At 45.9% G+C, this 24614-nt stretch overlaps 1 protein-coding gene across 1 annotated transcript in view; it reads right to left on the reverse strand.

Moving 5' to 3' along the window:
• Positions 1-296: 296 nt before the first annotated feature.
• Positions 297-24614, reverse strand: part of LOC141121795 (uncharacterized) — a 329972-nt gene continuing 305654 nt past the window's right edge. Inside the window, exon 11 of the mRNA XM_073611515.1 lies at positions 297-7468. Within this exon, the coding sequence (XP_073467616.1) occupies positions 6246-7468 (1223 nt within the window). The 3' untranslated portion in view covers positions 297-6245. The remainder of the gene's footprint in view (positions 7469-24614) is intronic.

A 24614-nucleotide genomic window follows, 5' to 3' on the forward strand; every position in this document is an offset into this window, starting at 1 on the left:
TAAACACCTACCTTATGAAGAAAACATTTCAGAGTTCCCCTTTTTGCTGAGGGCCTCTTATGATTTTACCCTCATTTTTTCTTGGGGTGAAAGTTCTCCACTGGGATCCAAATACTGCTTAGTATACGACCATCCGGAATTCCCCGATGACCATGAAGTCTGACCACCCATTGACTTACGTGAGGAGACAGACATATTCTCCACAATTCCTCAGATAGGTTGTCTGATCCCTGGATGGGTTCCCCACAACCTCACAGATGTGAGTACATGCATCATACATCTACCGATCTTCTAGAACAATCTCACACCTTCTGGTATTATCACTACACTAAGTCCCACCTCTCCCATTGTCTTTTATCCTCTTTTTCCGTCTCCTAATGGTTTACAGAATTTCTACATATTGCTCTTCTGACAGGTCTACTTTAATGGTATGCAGAGGGGAGGGAGAGGAGGACACAGACTCCTCCCAGTGTCAGTTTATGAGGGGAAACCATGGGGTATTCTGACCTCTCCAATCACAATATCCCCTGAGGAGACTCCACTGTGTGCAGGTACCTCCCAGACATGAGACTGCCCTCCAATCTGGTCATTTCCTGACAGATCAGATGACAAAGTCGTATCTATGAGGGTCTCTGTCATGTCATGTCTTTGGGGCCCTTATTGTACTATAACTCACCCCCCCCCCCTCCTGACCTGTACTGGGAAATATCTGGGCTGTGATTGGTGAAGACAATACTGCTGTTATCTCCAATATTGTCCTATGGGTGTGATTTGTAGGAAGACTCGGTACAGAGGCTCCTATTCATTCACAAAATTGAAGCACAGTAAACACTCTTTATTATGCTTCAGTGATGAATGAACACAGGAGTGATCAGGACTGATCCCTCACTGTGTTCATTCGGCAAGAGGCTGGTAAACATGACATGAACCCCCCCCACTCTTCACCCTGAACAACGCACTGATTTCCAACCCCAGCAGCAGCTGCAGCCAATGGAAGGGGAAGGAGGGGAAGCCGGCCAGGGGAGGGGGCTCTGGGGCATCAGTAGAAGGTCCCAGCACAGTGGGGGAACTTTCAGGGGCGGGGATGTATTTGGACATTTTGATCACCCTGTGACTCTCCTGCAGCAGCTTAAGCCTGTGGGAGAGGAGAGAGAGAGAGCCAAAAGCAGCCACAGGTGGATCGGTGCTTTGGGGGGGATGTTACAGCTGAGGGGAGCCATCTTAGAGGACAGGCAAACCGCCTGTGGAGTGGAGGAAAGCTCAGCAGACCATAAACTTATAGCAGAAGGGGGAATACCAAAGAAATATGTATGGCCAGCTGGAAGCAGTTCTGTAGGTCAGTATGACATCCATGGCAGCGGAAGGGTTAAAGTGTCATCTATGGGATGTTTTTGAGTACCAAAGTTTTTCATCATTTCAATGACACACACAATTATAATGATGGACATGTTGGATATCTATTTACTCAGTACAACCTCATCTTTTATACTTTACAAAAACAATTGTGTAAAATATTGCATCTATGTGCTCTAAAATTACATTTAGTGTATTTTTCACTGAAATTTACCCTTTATATCCTTAAATGACTACCATAAAATGTAATTTCATTGTGATTCATTTCTACAATGACAATATATAAATCTTAATCCTCACAAGTGTATGAGTATATCCTCAGGTATTGGTATGAAACCATGCCTTATGAAGGAAACTAAGGGGTCTACTTGTAGAAAATTAATCGGATGAATGTGGCAAGCGTTCATTCAGCCATGAAAAATTAGCACTGTATTTTAATAACACAGTGATTTCCTATGATGGTGAAGACCATCTAGTGGCCATAATTTGGTATTTTCCCTGAAATACCTCCATCAGTAAAAATAGTGCAATACGACTTTAAAGCCACTAAATTAATCCAATGATCATAAGAAATAAAACATGGCCACAAGGTGGTGATCCGAGGTGTACTCATAAAACATGGATCTAGGATCAAGCGACAACATTCAGCACAACTGACCTCCCCCTCCTAAGCAAATTTCAAACACTAGAAACTAGACATAAGCAGGCCCCAACCAGACCACTAGAAAATGACCTTGACACTGTCCGCACACAGATTACTGATCTCCTATACTTTAAAGCCAAGGCGGCGCTCCAAATTTGTCGCAAAAAATTCTATGAGTCGGGCAATAAATGCGGGAGACTATTGGCCTAATCCCTACGTACCCAGAAAATGGCAAATTATATACCACACATCATATCCTCTACGGGACAAAAAGCATCCCTACCGCAACAAATTACTCAGGGATTTAAAACGTATTATGAAACTCTCTTTGCTCTTGGGGGGGGGCCGTGTTGTGGGCAGATTAAACGGCAGACTACATAGCTTCCTCCCAGATGCCCACTTTACCAACTGAAGCACGCAACCCATTAGAAGACCCCATCACGTTAACTGAGCTCCAACTGGCTATAGGAAATACCAAACCAGGAAAGGCACCGGGACCAGATGGACTCACTACCCAATACTATAAAACCCTACTCCCATCTTTAGGTAACCAACTAGTTAAACTCCTCAACGACCTTAGTAAAGGGAAAACACTACATAACTCTACGCTACAAGCGCAAATATCAGTAATTCCCAAAGACAGTAAAGACCCAGCTCAATTTGGAAGCTACCGACCAATATCCCTTCTTAATACCGACCTTAAATTAATTACTAAGATAATAGCTTCCAGACTACATCATCTACCCTACCTGATACACCTAGACCAGGTGGACTTCGTACCCACCAGAGAAGCCAGAGACAACACCACTAAGGTGCTAAACCTGTTACATACAGCCAACATTACCAAAACACCAAGCGTCTTCATTGGCACAGACCCTGAGAAAGCATTTGACCGAGTTAACTGGAATTTCAGGTTTTCAACACTGAGACATGTAGGATTAGGTAGCAATTGGATCTCCGCTGCATACTCAGACCCATCAGCTAGAATCAGAGCTAACGGCGTGACTTTGGACTCATTCCCAATTACCAACGGGATGCGACATGGATGCCCACTCTCGCCCCTCCTTTTTGCGCTGTCCCTAGAACCCTTCCTGTGCCACGTGAGATTGAACCCAGATATCACCAGAATTACGATAAATCAATTACAACATAAAGTATCGGCTTACGCAGATGACCGACTATATCCCTACCAAATCTGTTACGAGAATTCGCCACATACGGCACACTCTCCAATCTAAAAGTTAATCTCTCCAAGTCAGAGGCGATGGGAGTTGGAATACCACAGCCGCAGCTCATACACCTCCAATCTAGCCTCAATCTAAAATGGACCAATAAGGCTTAAAAATATCTGGGCACGCTCATCCCCCCAAAATTTCACAACTTTATAAACTCAACTTCCCGCCCCTCCTGAAAAAAAATTAAGACTTTACGTAACCAACGGCACACAGGTCTACATTTCTGGTTTGGCCGCTGTAATATCCTTAAAATAACCATCCTCCCCAAATTCCTTTACCTTCTACAAGCCCTACCCATCCACATCCCTGCAGGCTACTTTAAACAAGTACAATCAGCACTCAGAGTTAATATGGGCCCGAAAAAGACCCCGGCTCAACAAAAAAATACTCACCCTCCCTAAACAACATGGAGGTCTAGCAATGCCGGACATTCGCACCTATTATCACGCGGTGCACTTAGGCAGGCTGGTAGATTGGGCTTGTTCTAGCTGAGGCCATAGTTTTTGGATGCCGGCACCAAAGTGAGATTCCCCTCAGTAGAGCCCCGTGGTGCTATTCAGCCCTCCCCAAAAATATCAAACGCCATCCCCTGATAAGCAACATCACAAAAATATGTGCCCTTCCTATCCCTCAAGCTTCTCTCTTTTCCCAGAACTCACCCTTATGCCCCATACTGGGAAACCACCAGTTTGCACCAGGCCTGCATGATGTGGTCTTTCGGGGTCTAGGCGATGCTGGCCTCTACCAAGCCTCCCACTTTAGTTCTGGGGGACGCTGGAAGACTATTACAGAATTCTCAGATCCCACGGGCCCATTCCGCCTGGACTTCCTGAGATCACTTCAATTATTCCACTTTCTGCGATCCATACAGCCTCCCGCTGACCATAGCCAACCCCTCACAACACTGGAGGAATTCTGTACTGAATTCGGAGTTCTACCGCATACACTTTCCCTCACCTACACCCTGTTAAATACACCTCCTGCGGAGTATCAGCCTCCAGGCCTCATCAAGTGGAAAAGGGAACTGAATTGCCAGTTCAGCGCTAACAAAACCATATCCTTAGATTCACACATAAATCGTCCATCTGCACGAAAATTCAGGAAACCAACTACAAAATTCTATCAAGATGGTATAGAACCCCGTCTCTACTACACAAATTCTTTCCCACAACATCTGACCTTTGTTGGCATTGCCAGAGAGAAAGAGGAACCCTGTTGCACATTTTTTGGTCAAGTCCTAGGATGGCGAATTTCTGGAAGGTAGTTCGCAGAATAGTACAAAAATTCACAGACCGCAACATCCCAGACAAACCTGCTTTTTTCCTCCTACATGCGTCAGACACACCCGAACATATCTACAAGAAATCTGTGACATGCCACCTTCTTGATGCAGCCAAAGCCTGCATTCCACTCCCCTGGAAATCACCACACCCACCGACCATTGATTTATGGCTCAAAAAAGTAGACGAAATCAAAAAATGGAAGACCTCATTCTCACAGCTCAAAATAGACAGGAGACATTCCAAAACATGGCAGCTGTGGAACATGTTTATATATTCAGATGAAGGCCAGGCCTGAAGAGGAAATACATCTGACACCTAATAAGAAGAAAACCAACCTTGCGCTCTAATTTAATAAGTAATATGTGACTAATGCCTAATATTCTGGAAGATTAGCCAGACGAGAAACCCCACAGTTCCATGTTCGTGGGACCCCCCCCCCCCAACTCCCCTCCCCCCCACTCTACCAATTACTTTCCATCTACCCCCGCTCTATTAAATACCCCTATTTCCTTCTATCCTTGACTTCTTATATAGAGAAAAAGGGATCAAGCCCATGGGGTCGCAAAATTCTTCACAACCCACACCCCAAGAATACATATGATTCCCCCCAAGGCAGGTGAGTATATGACAGAACAACGAGCACTGTATAACTGAGAAATTCGATCTACAACAAGGTTTGAATAGTAACGTCCTCACAATAATAAGTTCTCTATACCTAGAACATTGTGAACTGTGATCAGATGTACCATTAAACATGTTATAGTTATGTAGTTCCTGTTATATTTACATGGTTGTATTCCTGTTCCTGTAATGTATTGTAATGTTGCTGCCCATGTGGGCCTCTTTCCCAGAATAAACAATTAAAAAACAAAAAGAAATAAAACATGGCCAGAACTTATCACAGCTGCGTGAATGCTGCTCACATTCATTCAACTACATTTAAAAAAATAGAGCTCTAAGTGTTTGTGAAAGCTTACACCACAAAATGTACTTAGCCAATGAAAAGGTAATGACTCCATTTTTTTTTCTACTGCTATCAATGGCCAGCATTTCATCCATGTCTTTGGTGATCTCTGATCTCCTTATGAACTGTTTCTTACATAATGAAGACCAGCCATGGAGTATATCTGAGGTGTATATCAGAATGTGCTTCTTCCCCACATGAGAGCTGTGATGTCCAGCAACATTCATATAGAATACATTTCCCGCACTCAAGGCACTAATACTCCTTAAGGGTTGTGTGGGACCCCTGATGTACAGGAAGACAGGACTTCAGTGAGGAACAATTCCCTCACTCAGGACAGGAAAGTGACTTCTCCCCTTTGTGAGACCTCTGATGGTTATAAAGATTGCACTTCACTGAAAAACATTTCCCACACTCAGAACAAGAATATGGCTTTTCCCCTGTGTGTGATCTCTGATGGTTGGCAAGATGTGCTTTTGATACAAAACATTTCCTGCACTCAAAACAGGAAATCGACTTTTCCCCTGTGCGAGATCTCTGATGTCTGTAAAGATGGGTCTTCTGTGAAAAACATTTCCTGCACTCAGGACAGGAATACGTCTACTCCTCGTGTGAGATCTCTGTTTAAAAAGATTGGACTTCTCCGAAAAACATTTCCCGCACTCAGAACAAAAAAAAGGCTTCTCCCCCGTGAGAGATTTCTGATGTTTAATAAGACTGGACTTCTCTGAAAATAAATTCCTACACTCAGAACAGGAACACAGCTTCTACCCTGTATGAGATCTCTGATGTCTGTAAAGACTGGACTTCACTGAAAAACATTTATCGCACTCAGGACAGGAATAAGGCTTCTCCCCCGTGTGAGATCTCTGATGTCTGTAAAGACTTGACTTCACTGAAAAACATTTATCGCACTCAGGACAGGAATACAGCTTCTCACCCGTGTGAGATCTTTGATGTGTATAAAGATTGGACATCATTGAAAAACATTTCCCGCACTCAGGACAGGAATACGGCTTCTCCCCCGTGTGAGATCTCTGATGTTTAAAAAGATGGCACTTCCATGAAAAACATTTGCCGCACTCAGAACAACAATACGGTTTCTCCCCCGTGTGAGATCTCCGATGTTTAATAAGACTGGACTTCCATGAAAAACGATTCTTACACTCAGAACAGGAATACGGCTTCTCCCCTGTGTGAGATCTCTGATGTCTGTAAAGACTGGACTTCACTGAAAAACATTTATCGCACTCAGGACAGGAATAAGGCTTCTCCCCTGTGTGAGACCTCTGATGTATGGAAAGACTGGACTTCACTGAAAAACATTTATCGCACTCAGGACAGGAATACAGCTTTTCCCCCGTGTGAGATCTTTGATGTGTGTGAACTTTGGACTTATCCGAAAAACATTTCCCACACTCAGGACAGGAATATGGCTTCTCCCCAGTGTGAGATCTCTGATGTATGTAAAGTTTGGACTTCTCTGAAAAACGTTTCCCACACTCAGGACAGGAATACGGCTTCACCCCTGTGTGAAATCTCTGATGTTTAACAAGACTGGACTTCTCTGAGAAACGCTTCCCACACTCAGGACAGGAATGCGGCTTTTCCCCTGTGTGAGATCTCTGATGTGCGTAAAGATGGGACTTTTTTGAAAAACATTTCTCGCACTCAGGACAGGAATGTGGCTTTTCCACTGTGTGAGATCTTTGATGTTTAACAAGGTCTGATTTTTTTACAAAACACTTCCCGCACTCAGTACAGGAAAACCTCTTATCTACTGGAAGGATGGCACCATCCCTCACAGTCTGAGGTTCCTCAGGATAAGAGGAACACGATTGTCCATCTACACTGTGTGGTGCCGGATATAAATTTGAGGTAGCCGGGTTTTCTCCTGGACTATACTGTGTGATGTCCTCATCTTCTACTTTACAGTCTGGAGTCAAAGTTAGACAATCCTCTGAGGTTTTCCTCATCTCCCGTCCATCTACTAAAAAATAGAAATAAAAAGATTATTACTAAACATGAGCAGATTGGTTCCCCTAAACCAGGACTCCGCCCAAATCAGGCAGCTTTGTCTGAGGATCTTACAAATCCACCCTCAGGGTAACTAGTAAATGGGTCCTCTGATCTCCTACCAGTTAATTTCTTTATTCATGGACCTTAGTCAGAGAGTGAGGAAACAACGAGGACTGTCTTTTATAGGAGTTAGTGATGAGGGGATTATAGGACGAGTGTTCCCACCCCCTCTATCACTCATTGATAACTTCCCAACACAAGAAGTCATGTACGTCCGTATTTAGTCCATGAATTAGTCATGAATAACAGTGGGGCTGAGCCCCACCAGAGGTCAGAGAGTGAGGATGGGGGAGAACAACCAAGATGAAGACTGGACTAATTCTGAAAACCACCATCATTTTTTATTTTATTTATTTTAGCAATACATGTTTAGTGCATTTTACAAGACATACAGGTTAATCTGCTATGAGGGGACACATATGGAAGGGTGCTCTCAGCATATTTAACAAGAGAATATAACAAGAGAATAGGAACACGACTAACAAGTCTTGTACAACTGTTGGAACACTAGCAATCTAATCTACTTCTTGTCACAAAAAACATGTCTACAACATAATATAGGTAAAAGTAGAGCAAATAGATACTCAAAAGGTAATGAAATTTATTGGCCCAGATGGACCAATAAAGGAGTCGAAGGCTGATGCCTGACCAAGCCACATTGCAAGAGCATGTTTCATAAGAATGATGGAGCTTGACAAATATAACTACATCAGAGGGATTGGGGGCTTCCTGGGCTTTCCAGTGTTTGGCTATCATGAGCGACCAGGATATGCGTGACAACTTCTCAAAGAAAAGCAGGGAACGTTGTCAATTCCAAGGCCCAAGTCAGCCAAAGCCAGGTTGGGAGAGGTCACCACACCCATCACATCTGAGAATATTGTGAAGATTTTGTTCCAGAAGCTTGTAATGTTCTTGTAGGACCAAAAGATATGGAGAAGATTGCAGATTTGGCCACATCCTTGCCAACAAAATGGGAAGTGAGGGGGCTAGATCTAAGCTAGGTGATAGGGAGTGAGATACCAACGGAGTGAGATCTTTTGTCAACTCCCAATGCTGGATGAAATGCAAGGCTTTGAAGACTGACCTGAAGGCATTGCTCCATTAGGAGATGGTTGTCACGGTTTCTGTACCTCCTTGTCACTTACACCCCAGAGAGCTGTCCCCTGCTAGGATCGTTTGGGGTGTGGTTGTATTTCATTGTGTCTGCCTTGGAAGAAACGTATATTATGGGATCAATCTCCATGTGGAGGGAGGGGGAACTCCTCCAGCAGCCCCTGCTGATAAGCTTGAATACACCTGACCTGTGTGGCTATTGTCATTGGACAGTTTAACCCGCCCTGTTTCCAAGGGTGGGAGGGAAGTGTGTCTGAGAGATTTTGATATGTTGAAACATGTGCTGGAAGAAAGTCAGTTGTGTGTTTTGCCAGTCCTGCAGCCTGCATCCAGAGAGTGGATTACCCTTGGCTGTGTGCCATCGAGAGTGGATTACCCCTGGCTGTGTGCCATCCTGAGCGTGGATTAACCCTGTGATCACTTACGCTGTGAGTAGAGCAAACTTTATTCTTATGTATACAGAAGACTGGGCACGGACTACCCCTACTTGCCAGAACTCTGTTACTTCCTTTGTTCGGCCAGCCAGGCTCGTATTACCCTTTACCAACACGGACTCTGCTACCCCACTGTGCATTTATACTGTAATCTGGACTCTTGCTTTGCCCGGCTGTAATAGTTGCTACCATTAAAAAAAAAGCTTTCTGAGTGCTCCTACTCTCCGTGTGTGTCTGCTACACCTACATCTCCGTTACAATGGTGAATGAAGATTTTAAATCTTCCTACCATAGAAGGAAATGTTTGATCTAAGGAATGTTAGTTTTTCCTGCAGTATGTTATATATTATGGAGATGCCTTTGTTCCTGGCAGGTATTGACAATTAGAACTGCAATAATTGTTTGGGGAGATGCACCTCAGGAGGAGGGGATGTCACCAGGAGGTGCTGTATTCTGAGATACATAAAGTGGTCTGCGTCTAACAGTGCATAAAACTCCTTCAGGTTTGACATACTAAGAAGTAAACCATCATGTCCTCTAGGACTGTAATTTCTTTCGATATCGAAGAGTGGTGGCTTATGTGCGGTATAAGTGTAGAAATCATTGAGATAGGGATGTGGACTGGAGTGTCAAAGAGCTGTGATTGGGATTGGCTGTTTAGTTCCCACCAAGCTAGCAGAGATGCTCTTAGTGGGGGAGAAAAGTCTTTTAGTCTGAAGGGTTGGCAAAGATCTGCGATTAAAAGGGTACAAAGATCTGGGGCAGGGGAACGCTCAATTACTACCCAAGTTAAGGGGTCCAGAGGTAAAAACCAGTGCTTGAGTTGATCCAAGTAGGTTGCCAAGTAAAAGTCCCTGATGTCTATTAGTCGCATCCCCCCGATCTATGTTCAACAAGAAGATCCTGTGGACATCTCGTCCTCTTGCCCTGCCATATAAATCATTTGAGTGAAGAGTTTAAGGCTTGGAGGTGTTTCTAAGGCAGGGAAATGGTTAGTGTTCTGAAAAGGTAGAGGATTTGGAGGGTGCATGCGCAGAGCTCCGAAGATGACCGCTTGAGCCTAGAGCTCCGCTCCAGACCGATACAGCGGAGCCCACAGCATCCCGCACAGCGATTCCGGAGGCTCCACAACGCCGTGGGGTCTTCCCCTCACACCCTGTCACCCCCTCTCCTGCTTCCAAGGAATCCCTAATTGGACGCGCCATGGCAGATTACACCCTCTCCCCCCTGGGGACTAACACAACGGTGCAGCCTGGCTTCCCTCTCCATGACATCCAGGCCAGGGTCCCTGCCTATCAAATGGAGGATCTATTTCAAAAGTTCTCAGACCTCCTGGACAGAGGCCTTGCACAAACAGCGGCAAAAATCACTGGTGACTTAAAGGCAGACTTTCACAATCTAGGCACCAGGACTGACACGATCGAACACAAAATGGAAGAAACTATAGCCGTAACAAATCAAAATTCCAAGCATATTCACACAGTGCAGAAACAACTGAATTTGGACATGTCCCGCATTGATGACCTGGAAAACAGGTCCAGGAGGTACAACATTAGAATTAGGGGGCTCCCAGAGACCATATTCAATGTACCAGTGGCAGTGCAGTACTTGATCAAAAACTTGCTCCCCAATATCCCTCAACACCGTCTCGAACTCGACAGAGCCCTGGGGCCCCCCAGGAAATACGGCACACCCGGAGACATTATTGCCAAACCCCATTACTACTCCGTAAAAGAGGAAGTGATGAAACAAGCAAGGTCTGCTCTCAAATGTGATGTGCCAGGGACACCAGGTACAGGTCTTTGCGGACCTCTCACCCTCCACGATTCAGAGGAGAAGAGCACTGAAACCGTTACTACATGCGCTGACTCAAAGAGAAGTAAAATATAGATGGGCCTTCCTGTTTGCGGTCAAGTTCACCGACAAGGGGAGAAACTACGCCTTCTCCACCCTATCGGAAGGGGAAAAACTGCTCCTGCACCTGAAGCTTATATCCCAAGAAGCCGAAATGAACATTTCCAATGCTGGCAGAGGCTCAAACAAACGACCAACACCTACCAGCCCTCAATCCCCCCCTGTGGACCAAAGGCAAAATGAAGAAGGCCAAGGACAATGGAGCCACCTGAATCAAGTCTCTCCCCAGACTAACTCTTTTCTCTCGGACCTAGAGTCCGGTCCTGGGGCTCTGTGACCACATTGTTTTGGGCTCATCCCAGCCCATGCCCTCACACTTAGATCTTAATTTTATAGGATTTTCTGTTTGATGTTTTTGGTTCTTGTTAAGCAGTCTGACCCTGGAATACACCAGGACTTCCAAGAATCCCTGGGTTAGACCAGTCGACTTTCTAGGTGCTCTCCACCTCCTTCAGAAGAGCAGTGACTGCACATTACAGAAGGGAATTGCCCTCGATCTCCCAACAGACTCTCTGCTGGGGGGGGGGGGGGGGGGGAGTCTCACAGGACTGAAGCACCTGGGGAAGCCGTTTACCTGCTGGACCTGTGGAATCCCTCCCCCTCCCTTTTACCAGGGAGGGGGGAGGTAGGATTCTCCAGACAGGCTAAGGCCTCACACTTGACAAAGCCATAGAAAGCTGTGCATTCATTTTTTACTTGTAAGAAATGTTATACTTAGGGCACCCTTAGACACCCGATATCTGCGCCCTTATGGGACAGACGCAATTTGTTTGTTGTTCAGGGGCTTCGGGGGGTTGTCTCCTCCCCGAAATCCGGTTCATCTTTCTTGGAGAGCTTTTTCTACCTACTCTTTTCTTTCCCCCTCCTCCTCCTCCCCCCCCACTTCCTTCTCCTCACAAATGTGCCTAATGCCACTGTTTTTTTCAGACCAACGACACGCCTTCCAGGAGTTGGGTGTCAAGGCTCCACTCAGACAGGACGGAGATCCCTGAAACAGTCTCGGTTACAAGACTTCTATGGGTGAGTAAGGTCGGGGTTAGCGGCTTTTCACTTGCTTTGTTCCATGGCTGACGGTCCAGACGCTAAAATCCACATAGCTTTCCACAATGTTCAGGGCCTAAACTCCCCGATCAAGAGGAGGAAAGTACTAAACTACTACAAGTCCCTTAAGCTAAATATTCTTATGTTAAAAGAAACGCACTGTCCTTCACGGCAGAGGCGTAACTACAACTTTTAGGGCCCCGGTGCAAGAAACCATAAAGGGCCCCCTTGACCTCTGATCCTGGGCCTGGATCCCTTTACTCTCATTGTGGGGCCCTTTATTAGGGTCTCACAGCGGCCTCCTTTCTGCCATCATGGTGGTAGAACACCAGGGTCCAGTCCCAAGTGCAACTTTTGTGACCCTGGTAGTTCCGCCACTGTGTTCCACCTGCATTTAGGTACTGACATAAATGTGATAGATTTTACCGGCATGTAAGACCTGCACTCCCAGCATCTGAAAGGCTTTTAAACAGGATGGTACTGACAGGCTCAGTGAGCAGACCCTGAGCAAATCACCCATGACAGGAGAACCAACATACCCGTTGCCAAGCCCAGGAATATGAGCTGCAGTGGTGCAGGAGGAAAGCTATGACAGCAAGTGGCTCACATTGGGGACACTGATGGAGGTTGGAATGTCAGACTGGCAGCATTGGGCTAGCAGCGGTGGGGAGTGGTGGGGGGGGCCAAGTCAGGAGGTGGTTATCAGTAAGACCCCTTTCACACTGGAGCGTTTTGCAGGCACTATAGCATTAAAAATAGCGCCTGCAAAACGCCCCAAAACAGCTGCTACATTCATTCCAGTGTGAAAGCCGGAGGGCTTTCACACTGGAGCGGTGCGCTGGCAGGGCGTCAGAAAAAGTCCTGCCAGCAGCTTCTTTGGAGCCGTGAAGGAGCGGTGAACTCGCCGCTCCTCCACCGCTGCTCCCCATTGAAATCAATGGGGCAGCGCTACAATACCACTGGCAAAACGCCGCCCTGGATTTAACCCCTTTTCGGCCTCTAGTGGGGGGTTAAAACCGCCCCGCTAGCAGCCGAATAGCGCCGCTAAAACGACAGTAAAGTGGTGCTTAAAATAGCGCCGCTTTACCACTGAAGCCCAGGCGTCAGCAGTGTGAAAGGGGTCTAACAGAAGAGGCAGTGCAAGAATTTTTGTCTACACAGGTGAAGGTGCATTTCGATTTTTGATGCTCTTCCACTCCACCATCCACCTGCCACCCCTCCCCCCTCCACAATGCAACCCCACCACTGCTACTGTCCACAGCTGTGCTGGGACCTCCTTCACATTATGCCTGTGTTTGTGATGGGGTGCAACAAGAAGGACGTCTCTTCAAATCCCCCCCAGGACAAATCCATCCCCACTCAATCCCCCTCTCAGCAAAAATTCTCTCCCCACCTCTAGCACAGATCCTCTCCTCCAGGTCCTCCTCCAGGTCCTCCCTTCCAGCAGAACCAACCTCCCCCCCCTCATCCTGGGTCAAATCCGCTCCCCCCCATCCTCCCCAGCACAAATCCTCTTTCCCCTATGCTAGCATAAGTACTCTCCCCAGTTCTGTCACAAATCCAAATCCATACTTCCCAACTGTCCTGGTTTTGGTGGGACCTTCCTGAGATACAAATAAAATCCTGTGTATCCGGATTAAGAGTCTGTTTATACCAGAATGCTGTGAGGGAAACCTGCGTTTTGTGTGCATTTCCCACACTGCATTCAAAATGCACTGCCATAGCGATCTGTAATGGGTGTCAACTTAACGTCTTCACACTGTGCCTCCTGGCAGTCATGTGATCCAAAAACTCCTGATCGCTTCCAGTAATTGGGAGCTTTCAGTTAGACATCGGTAACTGATAAGGGGATGCTGAAGGCGTGTACATCACTACTGATCACAATTCATGCAAATATGTGGCCTCTCTGTGCCAAGGCCCAGGCGCTGAGAGGCCGCATATTTGTGTGTGGCAAGGGGTTAATGACAACCCAAATGCAGGTCGCAAAAGCAGTGTTTGCCTGCACTAGAATGTTTGATCAGCAGTACCATGCGATCCAGTTACTGTGCATTTTATAAAGCATGCACAGCTCTTAGTGCAGACTGACACGGTTTCAGACCATTAAAATGAAAGTGCTGAAATCGCACAGCACCTGGAAGGCATGTGAATTGCAAAGGAACGCACAGAGCGTTCCTATGTGATTTGTGGTGTGAACCGGCACGGAGTCTTGGGGCTCAGCGCCAAAAAAAAGTTCAAGCACTTGGCTCCATTAACTTGCCTGACAAGGGGGGCACTAGCATAGGAACCTGGAGCAATTGCCCTAAATCTCTAGCAAGGTACCCAGGATCCCAGACACCATGATTGTCCCCTCAATAGCAGACACTTTGTATTTGTAAGAAGGGGGGAAGGGGGCAAGTTATCAAAGATGAATACATGCAGTGATTTGGGGGGATAGGATGATGATTTATGTGTTAGGGGGCACTTTGGTAGGGGACAGAAATTGTGCTGGAAGGGAGGTTAATTAAAAAATCTGACCCCCCCAATCACAAGTCCCCCCCCCCCCCCAAAGTGCCCCGTAACACATAAAGCATCCTCCTATCTGCCCAAAGCACTGCAAGTATTCTTCTTTACCAACTTGCCCCCTTCTCTGTGTCCCCTTCACTGTCTCCTTCCCCTGCCAGTGCCAAACATAAAGATTCAGTACAAACCTCAGACCAGCATGCCCCGTTCTCTTGATGCTGAGTGCTGTGTCCATTCCCCTCCCCCTCCTTCTCCTGTCTCTGAGTCTCTGACATCCAAGCCGAGGAAAAGAGGGAGGGGACTTCAGTCTCTGTGTTAGTGTGAAGGGGGGAGAGAGGGAGAGATGCCTACAGTGTAATCGCAGCGTGTGGGAACAGAAACACCCCTCACACGCTGTGAGGCCAGTCACTGGAGCCGGAGGTGAGAGAAACAGCAGCCGCTACACCAGGTGCTGGACCGGAAGTCTTTTGTGCGGTCGTGGGGCCCCCTTACAATGGCGGGATTTGACAGGGCCCAGTCGCAAGTGCGACTGTTGCGACCCTGGTAATTCTGCCACTGCTTCACGGTATAGTCCCAAGTTCCTCCACCCACACTTCCCTCACTTCTTTCTAGCCAGCATAGAAAACAAAGCCAGGGGGTAGCAATCATTATGTCAAAATCCTGTAACTTTGTGAAAACCTCTGACTATTTAGACCCAGAGAGGAGGTTTATTCTGGTGAAAGGTGCATTGGGGGATTCACCTCTACTCCCTAGTGTAATACTACACACCCAATAAAAAAGGACAGGCAAAATTTTTCTACACCCTATTGAGCACCCTTTATTCAAGACTAGAAGGAACAATCATTTTCAGGCTAAACTCGAATGTTGCATTTGGACCAGGGCCTAGACAAATCCAAACCCCCCAAGTCCCAACTGACTCGCCCAACAAAAGAAAATCTCAAAATAGCCAAAGTACTACACACTTGCAGACGGGCTGGCAGATACCTGGAGAGAACTAAACCCCTCCAAAAGGGACTTTACCCACTACTCACACCCACATAACACGTACGCCAGGATAGACCATATCCTCACCCCCTCCACGGCAACATCAGGGACACAGCACTGTCGGACCACTCACTAGTAGTCATATCTATCTTTTCCGGGGCCCTGGGTGGGACACGAGGATAATGGATACTCTCCGACCCCGTAAGAGCTGTGAAAAAAATCAAAAAAGCCCTACAAGAATACTTTGCAATTAATGACACAGAGGGAACCACCGCAGAAATGCTGTGGGCTGCTCACAAAGCCTTCATCAGAGGCAAACTTATTCAAATTTCCACCTAAGTTAAACGTGAAAGGCGGGCCGATATAACTCGTCTGGAACAGGAATATGTTGCCCTATGGGCTCTACACAAAAAGGATTCATCCAAGATCACCATAACCCACATAGATAAAGCCAGACTAGATCTCAATCTTGCACTCAAGGCAAAGGCCGAAAAATCCATCCGTTGCGGTTCCTGGATGGCCTACCCATCCCTTCCCTAAACGCCGCACACAAAGACAGGATGGCATCTTCCATTACAGAGGCGGAGGTGCTGGGGGTCATCAAAAAGAGGTCAGCCCCGGGATCAGATGGTCTATCCATCCCCTACTACAAGTATATAGTTTTACAAGTAATTGTAATATATTGCAAGCAGGGGTGCAAAACGCTGTAAGGTGCTTATTGCAAAGCTTACTGCAAAGTGTGAACGTATAAAGGTGACTAGTAGAAATGGACTTACAATAAAGCATACAGATATAAAACCCGTGGTGGATCTTATATAAATTACAATGTTGTAACAACTGAAACAAGTTGAACAGTAAATGTGAGTCCCAAAAGTGGTAGTAATGAAACGGGATGTAATGAAGAGGCAACTTCTGTATAAGTCAAACAGGCACTCTTGGGTGTACATCCACCATTGAATACATCCACCCCAGAGACTGTTTGACTTATACAGAAGTTGCCTCTTCATTACATCCCGTTTCATTACTACCACTTTTGGGACTCACATTTACTGTTCAACTTGTTTCAGTTGTTACAACATTGTAATTTATATAAGATTCACCACGGGTTTTATATCTGTATGCTTTATTGTAAGTCCATTTTTACTAGTCACCTTTATACGTTGACACTTTGCAGTTTATTGCACCTTACACCGTTTTGCACCCCTGCTTGCAATATATTACAATCACTTGTAACACTATATATTCTTTTTTGTGTGCGATTTTAAGTCGCATGACACATTTTTTTCACTTTTACAGTTGTGAAACATAAAACATTTATTGTTAAAAGCCTCTACAAGTGAGAGACTAGTCTTTCCAGATAGCCTCTTTTTTCACTTTTTATACATATTTTTGTTCTTTTTATTCCTAGCAGTACACTTTATATCCTCATTTGTACCACAATTAGTCTAATTGTTGTGTTGGCTGCTCACACTTTATAGGTTGGTGCAGTATTTTACATATCTTTATATCCCCTACTACAAGACCTTCGCGGATACCCTAACACCTCACTTGACTAAATTCTTCAACTCCAAAACCCAAGGAGACCCCCTAGATACTCATGTAAATATGGCATACATCACGGTCATACCCAAACCAGACAAAAATCATTAAGACGTTAGCAATTATCGCCCAATTTCCCTCATAAATAATGATTTAAAAATTCTAACCAAAATCCTGGTGAACAGATTAGCCTCCTTCATCAGTCAATACATACATAAGGACCAAGTGGGATTCATACCCGGTAGTAGGGATGAGCCGAACACCCCCCCGGTTCGGTTTGCGGCAGAACACGCGAACGGCCTGAAAGTTCGTGTGAACATTCGAACACCGTTAAAGTCTATGGGACCTGAACGTGAAAAATCAAAAGTGCAAATTTTAAAGGCTAATATGCAAGTTATTGTCCTAAAAAGTGTTTGGGGACCCGGGTCCTGCCCTAGAGGAGATGTATCAATGCAAAAAAAGTTTTAAAAATGTTCGTTTTTTCGGGAGCAGTGATTTTAATAATCCTTAACTGGTTCCCGACTGGCGCACGCCGATGTACGTTGGCAGAATGGCACGGCTGGGCAATAGGGCGTACCTGTACGTCCCTTTGAATTTCCCGCCGTGCCATTACGTGCGCGCCGGCCGGGAGCTCCCTGAGTAGGATCACGGGTCCCTTGGACAAGATCGCCGCGGGGATACCCGCAATCGTCTCACGGAGCTGAAGAACGGGGAGATGCTAATGTAAACAAGCATCTCCCCAGTCTGCATAGTGACAGTGGATCATAGCTCCCTGTGATGGAGAGCTATGATCAGTGATGTGTCACAGCTATCCCAATCCCCCCTACAGTTAGAATCACTCCCCTAGGACACACTTAACCCCTACAGTGCCACCTAGTGTTAACCCCTTCACTGCCAGTCACATTTACACAGTAATCAATGCAATTTTAATCGCACTGATCGCCGTATAAATGTGAATGGTCCCAAAATCGCGACAAAATTGTCCGACGTGTGCGCCATAATGTCGCAGTCACAATAAAAATAGCTGATCGCCACCATTACTAGTAAAAATAAAAAATTTTTTTTAAAAATGCCATAAAACTTTCCCCTATTTTGTAGACGCTTTAACTTTTGCGCAAACCAATCAATAAACGTTTATTGCGATTTTTTTACCAAAAATATGTATTAGAATACGTATCGGCCTAAACTGAGGAAAAACATTTTTTTTTATATATTTTTGGGGGATATTTATTATAGCAAAAAATATTGCTTTTTTTTTCAAAATTGTCGCTCTTTTTCTGTTTATAGCGCAAAAAATAAAAACCACAGAGGTGATCAAATACCACCAAAAGAAAGCCCTTTTTGTGGGAAAAAAAGGACATCAATTTAGTTTGGGAGCCACGTCGCACGACCGCGCAATTGTCAGTTAAAGCGACGCAGTGCCTAATTGCAAAAAAGTGCTCTGGTCTTTGACCAGCCAAATGGTCCGGGGCTTAAGTGGTTAAAGTGAAAAAATAAAAGGGAAATATTCATTTAAATATCGTACCTGGGGGGTGTCTATAGCATGCCTGTAAAGTGGCGCGTGTTTCCTGTATTTAGAACAGTCCCTGCACAAAATGACATTTCTAAATGAATAAAAGTCATTTAAAACTGCTTGCGGCTGTAATGTAATATCGGGTCCCGGCAATATGGATGAAAATTATTGAAAAAAATGGCATGGGCACCCCCCCCCAGCCCATTACCAGGCCCTTTGGGTCTTGTATGGATATTAAGGGGAACCCCGCACCCAAATTAAAAAAAGAAAAGGCGTGGGGGCCCCAGGCCCTATATACCCTGAACAGCAGTATACAGGCGGTGCAAACAAGACAGGGACTGTAGGTTTGTTGTTAAGTAGAATCTGTTTGTAATTTTGAACTGGTACATTTTGTAAGTGTAGCTCCAGCCAAAAAATCAATTATTAAGCTTTTTAGATAACATAGGGAAGGGTTATCACCCCTTTAACATTTGTTTTGCTGTCTGTGTCCCGTTCAGAAGATTTCACCTCACTTTCTGTCCCAATGACAATTCAATTTTGAACATTTGGGATTATTAGGGAAACAAGGATTGGTGATAAAGCATCAGTGGAGACACCTTTTTCCCATATTAACTCTTATGCCCCGTACACACGGTCGGATTTTCCGACGGAAAATGTGTGATAATACCTTGTTGTCGGAAATTCCTACCGTGTGTAGGCTCCATCACCCATTTTCCATCGGATTTTCCGACACACAAAGTTTGAGAGCAGGATATAAAATTTTCCGACAACAAAATCTGTTGTCGGAAATTCCAATCGTGTGTACACAAATCTGACGGACAAAGTGCCACGCATGCTCAGAATAAATAAAGAGATGAAAGCTATTGGCCACTGCCCCGTTTATAGTTCCGACGTACGTGTTTTACGTCACCGCGTTCAGAATGATCGGATTTTTTGACAACTTTGTGTGACCGTGTGTATGCAAGACAAGTTTGAGCCAACATCCGTCTGAAAAAATCCTAGGATTTTGTTGTCGGAATGTACAAACAAAGTCTGACCGTGTGTACGGGGCATGACAGGAGAGAATTTCCCTTCCTAGGGGTAGATTTCCTCTCACTTTCTGTTGTCTCCCTCCGTTTGTAAGTAGGAGTCATTTGTAAGTCAGATGTTTGAAAGTAGGGGACTGCCTGTATATACTATATGGCCTGCCCTATATACTCTGCAGAAAATTGGGCCTTAGGTGTTGGTGGTACCAGAACACTATAAGCCCTCACAGTTACTCTTGGTGGGCGCTCGAACGGGCCCTGCTGTGAAATATTATATCAAGAATTGTAATTACATGTCCCTGTTGAACAGGGGCAGGAAAATTGGGCCTTTGGTGGTGGAGGTGGTGGTGCCACAACACTGTAAGCCCTCACAGTTACTCTTGGTGGGTGCAGGAACGGACCCTGTGGTGAAATACTAGATCAAACATTGTAATTATACGTCCCTGTTAAACAGGGGCAGAAAAATTGGGTCTTAGGCAGTGGTGGTGCCACAACACTGTAACCCCTCATAGATTCTGTTGTTGAGCGCAGGAACGAGCCCTGCTGTGAAATATTAAAAGCAAATATTGTAATTACATGCCCCTGTTAAGCCTTAGGCACTGGTGGTGGTGCCCTGAAACAAAAATGTTCTTAGAAGCTATCAACATGAACATTGAGCAGGAATAGGATAGTCACTCAGCATAACAGGATAGTCACTCAGCATAGGCAGTCTTCAAGGGATCTCACATTCATAAAAAAATTAATCAGTTACATCAGCATCAGGTGCTTGGTAGCTGGTGATCCAAGACTGATTCGTTTTTATGAAGGTGAGCTGATCAACAGTCTACGGACAGGCTCACTCTGTGATTGGTTACAAAGCCTCTAGCAGCACTAAATGTGCTTTCAGAAAGAATGCTGGATGCAGGACAGGCCAGTAGCTTAATTGCATATTGTGTAAGCTCTGGCCAATAATCCATCTTTAAGAGCCAGTAACCCAGTGGATTTTAGGTTGGAAAGGTCTCCAAGTCTGATCTTGCCCCTAGGTATTCCTGCAGCATATAAATCAGACGCTGGCGATGGCTGCTGGAACCAGACGTTGGGGCTGCGGACTAAAAAATTGTCTGAACGCATCGGTCAGACGGCCACCTTCTCCACCGCTCCTTCTGTGACTGACCGAAGCTTCAGCAACACGTTGTCCAGGAGGATAAGGAAATTGTAACCTCCCAGGCTCTGGAAACGCATTGCACAAACCTTTCTGCAAGGCCTCCCAAAGATGTTTCATCCTCTGCTCCCTCTGCAAAGGCTGGATAAGTTCCACAACCTTACCCTTGTAACGTGGATCAAGAATGGTTGCCAGACAGTGATGATCCCATGAATAAGAGGGTCCTTTCGCAGGATCAGGGAGGCCATGCAGCGAAGGTTTGCTGAGGCATTCGATCCGGAGTCCTCTGGGTCACTAAGGATGACATGATCCACAGCCACTTCCAAGTCCATAGGTTTCTGGGGACTGAAAACGATCCCTTGAAGACTGCTGCTGATGCTGAGTGCTATGCTCCACCTCCATGCTGACACAATCCTCATCCTCCTCTGTGATCGGCGGGCCCACAGGAATACTGTCTGGATAAAGGGGGCCTTGAGAGGTAAGGAAGTCCTCCTCTTCCTTCCTCTGTTCTGCCTCAAGTGCCCTGTCCATTATTCCTTGAAGCGTGTGCTCCAATAGGAAGACAAGAGGGACAGTATCACTGATGCATGCACTGTCACTGCTCACTATCCTCGTGGCCTCCACAAATGGTGACAGGACAGTGCATACATCCTTGATCAGTAGCGTGGCGAAAAAAAGCCAAGCTCCCCTGACCCTGTCCTGGTGCCATACTCACACAGGTACTAATTGATGGCCCTCTGCTGCATGTGCAGCAGCTGCAGCATTGCCAACATTGAGTTCCACCTGGTGGGCATGTCACAAATGAGGCGGTTCTTGGGCAGGTTGCATTCCTTTTGAAGGTCAGCCAGCTGAGCACTGTCATTATATGATCTGCCAACAGAATTTCCTGGCCTGCCTCAGGAGATCCTGTAAGCCCGGGTACCTGCACAAGAACCACTGCACCACCAAAGTAAGGACGTGAGCCAAACAGGGAACATGGGTCAAGTGTCCCTGTCAGAGGGCGGAAAGGAGGTTGGTGCCATTGTCAAAAACCACCATTCCTGGCTGAAGCTGGCGTGGCATCAACCACCTCTAAACCTGCCCCTGCAGAGCTGTCAGAATCTCTGCCCCGGTGTGGCTCCTGTCCCCTAAGCAGACCAACTCAAGCACCGCATGGCATCTTTTTGCCCGAGTGCTTGCGTAGCCCCTTGAACACCTACGGAGCACTGCTGGTTCCGAGGACAAATCTGCAGAGGAAGAGGCCATAGAGGAAGAAGAAGAGAAGGGGGTGGAGGAGAGAGGTGTGGCAGAATCACCACTACTAGCATTTTGGAGGCGTGGTGGCGGAACAAGCTCCAACAATACTGCACCCTGTCCTGCATTCTTCCCAGCTGCCAGGGAAGTTACCCAGTGCGCCATGAAAGAAAGGGAATGTCCCTGTCCATGCCTGCTGGACCATGAGTCAGCGGTAATATGCACCTTACCGCTGACTGCCCTGTCCAATGAGCCCAAGACATTGCCTTCCACATGCTGGTAGAGAGCCGGAATGGCCTTCCCTGAAAAGAAATGGCATTTGGAAACCTGCCACTGAGGTACCGCACATTCCAAAAATTCACGATAGGGAGCAGAGTCTACCAGCTGAAAAGGCCGCAGTTGGAGTGCTAGCAATTTAGCCAAGCTAGCATTCAGCCACTGAGCATGTGGATGGCTGGGACCAAATTTCTTTTGACGGTTTAGCAACTGGGGTAGGGAAATTTGCCTGCTACAATCGGATGTTGGTGTAGCGATAGCAGATTGCCCGCAAGTACTTGGCACACCTAATTCTACACCTTCATTCCTCTGAGTGCAGCTTTCTGAGATTACTGAAGGTATAGTGGGGTTGGAGATCCTAGCTGATAAGGAGCAAGGAGAGGTCCGCCTTGTTCTTTGGTGTGGGTCTTTTAAGTACTGTTGCCAATGGACTGCATTGGAGGACGACATATGACTGTTCAAGCATGTGGTGCCCAAACAGCTACTGTTTTGGCCACACTTGATACGCTTCAGACATATGTTGCAAACAGCAACGGTGCGATCTGCTGCACATGTATCAAAAAAAGAACTTTTCAAAATACGCGGGGAGTCAGCAGCGCCCTGCACATGCGGAGCTCTGTGGTGTGATGCAGTCGGGTGGCTGCCCTTAAGCTGGTCCCTGGAGAGCATCCTGCCTCGTTGGAGATATGCCTACTCCTCCTCCTCTCTTCTATCAGGCACCCACGTAGAGTCAGTGACCTCATCATCCCCTCCCTCCTCGTCACTGGAGCAAACATGGCAGTATGCTGCAGGTGGGGGAACATGACTGCCAGTTTCTTATCCTTCTTGGGCACCCCCTCTCTCTGGGCTCACGTTACTGCCTTCCTCAACCTGGGTACCACCATCTGAGCCTTCAAAACGCTGTGCATCCTCCTGCAGCATGTACCCGAAACTGTGGTCGAACAGTTCGGGGGACTCCTCCATGCATGATGGTGGGGCTAGGGAAGGAGTGACTGATGAAATAGGCAGATTTGGCAGCTGCATTGGCAGACAAACTACTCTGAGCCTGGGTGACAGAGGATGAGGATGGCTTAGTTATCCACTTTACCAACTCTTCTGCATGTTGTGGATCAACACGGCCAGCTGCCGAAAAAAAAGACAAGCGTGCCCCACGGCCACATGCTGAGGATGCACCGTGTCCACGACCAGCACTGTTGGCTGTAGACACAGAGCCTGCTTGCCCTCTTTTATTGGCCTGTGAGCGACTGCCTCTCCTTGGTGGCCTTCCAGACATGCTGCAAAATTTTATTAGCAAAACACTGTCGGAAGTTTACTAGAAAAAGTACACCAGGAATGGCCTGCAGTCAGATATAGGCTTGGCTAGACTAGAATGCAGTGGATATATATGTAGGAGACTATATATATATTTAATGCACTGCAGATCACTGAATCACCTGCCTGCCTGAAAGTATATTTAAAAACGTACACCAGGAATGGCCTGCAGTCAGATATAGGCTTGGCTAGACTGGAATGCAGTAGACTGTATATATATATATATTTAATGCACTGCAGATCACTGAATCACCTGCCTGCCTGAAAGTATATTTGAAAACATACACCAGGAATGGCCTGCAGTCAGATATAGACTTGGCTAGACTAGAATGCAGTGAATATATATATATGTAGGAGACTGTATATATATTTAATGCACTGCAGATCACTGAATCACCTCCCTGCCTGACAGTATATTAGAAAAAGTACACCAGGAACAGTCTGCAGTCAGATATAGCTAAACTGGATAATATATATATATATATACACACATACATACACATAAGCCTGGATGTGTAATTATATATATATATATATATATATATATACACACACACATATATATATATATACACATATATATATATATATATATATATATATATATATATATATATATATATATATATATATATATATATATATATATATATATACTTATATACTAAATACACTGCAGCTAACTGAATCGCCTGCCTGCTCAATCTAAATGAAATGACACTCTCTCTCTGTCAACGCAAACAACACACTACACAGGGCCGACGTGCAGGCAGCCTTATATAGTGTGGGGCGTGGACTTAACCCCCTGATCCATAATTGGCTAAAGCCACCCTGCCTTTGGCCAATTATGGCTCTCTTTGCTGACTGCGCTGTGATTAGCCAAAGCATGCAGGTCATAGTGCATGCTTGGCCAATCATCAGACAGCAATGCACTGCAATGTCGCAGTGCATTATGAGGTGTGACGCGCCGCTCGAATTTGTCGCGAACGCCCCATAATGTTCGTATTTCGAGAAAGATTGAACAGCCAATGTTC

Source organism: Aquarana catesbeiana, unplaced genomic scaffold, assembly GCF_042186555.1.
Source record: "Aquarana catesbeiana isolate 2022-GZ unplaced genomic scaffold, ASM4218655v1 unanchor232, whole genome shotgun sequence".
NCBI lineage: Eukaryota > Metazoa > Chordata > Amphibia > Anura > Ranidae > Aquarana > Aquarana catesbeiana.